The 2,798-nt window shown below is 35.7% G+C and overlaps 1 protein-coding gene across 1 annotated transcript; it reads right to left on the reverse strand.

Annotated features, from left to right (window-relative positions):
- Positions 1-1,497: 1,497 nt before the first annotated feature.
- Positions 1,498-2,454, reverse strand: LOC145007002 (uncharacterized). Its single transcript, XM_078966009.1, has one exon. The coding sequence runs from the start codon at positions 2,452-2,454 to the stop codon at positions 1,498-1,500; it is 957 nt and encodes a 318-aa protein (XP_078822135.1).
- Between the last annotated feature and the right edge of the window lie 344 nt (positions 2,455-2,798).

Genomic DNA, 2,798 nt, shown 5'->3' on the forward strand with positions numbered 1-2,798 from the left:
GAATAGAAGAAAATGGAAAAAGAAGTGTGGGAAACACTCAAGATCATGTATATTGGTTTAGATCGAGTTCAGATAGTGAAAGTGGAGTCTCTAAAAGTTGAGTTCGATCTGTGCCCTCTAAGTTTTTTCAAATTGCATTGGGTGATACCATGAACGAAGCGTAGGTGGTCAAGAAGATCGTATGATCTGTGCCGTCTAAGTTTTTTCAAATTGCATCAACCATCGAGCAATTTGTTGATCTTGATACCATATCTGTTTAAGAAGTTGTTGGGAGACTAAAAGCTCATGAGGAGAAAATCTGTGGGCATGTTGAAGACGATGAAAAAGATGAAAAGAAATTGTTACTTATGCATCAAGAATGGATAGAAAGGTAGGAAAAAACAAAATGAAGATCATGTTTGTTTGCCAGGGGAAAACAATCGAAGCAACACACAAAACAAAGGTGGTTAGGGAAGAAGTCGTGTTGGTAATTATGCAAATCTTGAAGGCATGGAAGAGGCAACAAGCAATAGTCTCGTGAAGTAACTCATAGTATGAATCATAATCGTGACAAGAGTCACATTCTGTATTACAATTGCCAAGAATATGGGCATATTTAGCGACGGAATGACGGACTACCGACGGACACATTTAGTGATGGAATACCGGCAAAGAGTGTTATATGTGGATTTTGGGGATCCTTTGTCTTTTGAAGTAGTGCCTATGAAAAGTATAGCTTATTCAACAATATGATTTATGACAAAATCCACAAGCTAATTAAGCTGATATGATCGATTCTTGTCAATGATTACCCTTGAAATTTGATAATATCATTTTTGTTATATCTTCGATCTTGAACTCCTTGTGTCCCGAGAAATGAAGTATATATGTTGAGAAATATGTTTATTTCTTAAGTATAATTCAATCATATACTTGGAAATAAATAAAACAAATTGCCTAGTTTGGTATGTTTGGCTGTAGGTTCTAGAAATCGAAGAATGTTGCAGTTGGAGTCATATTTAGTAAAGCTGAGGGTATTTGTGTAGATTAAATAAAGTTCAGGGATCAGAAGTGAATAAACTGAAACTATGGATGCTGCTATTACTGGTTGTGTTATTGTATTTTTTAATACTAATCTACTAGAAATAGTTGATGTATTGTATATTACTTAGTATATGAGTCCCACATCAGCAGAGATAGTCTACAGTATATAAATCAGTTTTGTGGTCAGACTTCAGTTGACACAATTTCTCTTGATTCGTTTATATTTCTTTCTACAATGAGATTACGTTTTTTAATATGGAATAAGACGTTTCTTATCAAGTGGTCACTACAACGGTTTGAGAGGTTTTCTGCAAAGGGAATCAGAGGTTTAGGTTAAACTATAGTTTTTCAATATACTAGATTTTTATTAACTTTAGCATTTATATTACAAGGAGAATATATATTTAATCCATTTATTATTACAAGATCGAAATATAGCATCCTTTATGTAGCAAAGGGGTAACAATTGTGACACTAAGCTTCACCAGCAGCAATCGGAATATAAAAGCCTCTTCCTTCCTTCTCATCATGGCAGGTTTTCATTTCATGGTAGAATACCGTATACGCCACAAGCATAAAGAGTTGCAACAACGAAAAGAACCCATTTGAGAAAGGAATCGTGATAGCCAGATGTGTGCTCCTGTTCAAATCAATGTTTGCAACGACATAACTAGCCACCTGTTGAACAACAAGATACGCAGCCGCAAAAAAAACCATCATCAGTGATGCTTTCAGTCTTTTTCCTTTCATTAGATCTGCAGCCCTTCCAATTGCTTTAACACCACTAAAACCTTCCTCTAAGACAGAAACAACCATACTTACTATCCAAAGGGAAGCCATGTAAAAGTAACAAACAGGGATCGAAAGAGTGATTGCTCCTAAGGAAAAAAGTACCCATGAATTTGCTGCCAAGATGGTGGTTATGGTCATAGAAATTAAGTAAAGAAAAACGGTGCCCAAAGTCAACAAAATCATGTAAAAGCTAGTGACTAATGGTCTTTTCCAACTTTTTATTAGCATCAAGGTAAGGTCTTTTGGGTCTAATACTTTGGCAGTGTAGGCTTCATATGATGAAGAAACTGTCGCCACGAAGAAAGTTAATGAGATGATGGAGGAAATCGCCATGATCAAGAGTTTGACAAGGATAATTTCACGAACGTCGGTGAGTGCGCCTGAATAATTGGTTTGATCAATATTGTAACTGAAATCTTGAACCATGTTCGGATACTTAGCCAACAGCGACGCAAAATCGTTGATGACAGGTGCAAGCAAATACATCTGAGCAAAATCTAAGAGGGAAAAGGAAATAAATACAAGGAGTAGGATTGGACCAAGCACTTTCCCGTTTCTTGTTGTGGTTTTGAAAGACTCCCTGATAATTGCAAAGAACCCTAAAGAAGATTGGGATCGAGGGATAAAGTTGTTCTCCATTCTTTGATGTTTGCGTTCTTAATGATTAAACATCATTAGAGGGAGTTTTATAGAGGTAATTTTGGTGTGGTCCTCTTGTCAATTGTCATTTGAAACATGATAATGATTGAAGAAATATTCCAACGTACCAAAAACGTTGATTATTCCGAGGATATTACACGTTATATAAATTGGATCGGTAGTTCCAAGTATTTTCGCACCAATGTAAACCTTTTTTTTTTGGACTTTTAAAAATTAAATGTTAAACCCATCGTGTTCCGAACGTTTCCCAATATTGAAAGACACATTTTTGGATCAACGATGAAGACTCGCTAGCCACGCAGGTAATACTTAAATAATTTAGA

The sequence above is a fragment of the Lactuca saligna genome, chromosome 7 (genome assembly GCF_052625555.1).
Source record: "Lactuca saligna cultivar CGN05327 chromosome 7, ASM5262555v1, whole genome shotgun sequence".
Classification (NCBI taxonomy): Eukaryota; Viridiplantae; Streptophyta; class Magnoliopsida; order Asterales; family Asteraceae; genus Lactuca; species Lactuca saligna.

Bases quoted from the DNA above. Each gene is read 5' to 3' on its own strand.
- LOC145007002 (XM_078966009.1), bottom strand. From the start codon at position 2,454: ATGGAGAACAACTTTATCCCTCGATCCCAATCTTCTTTAGGGTTCTTT.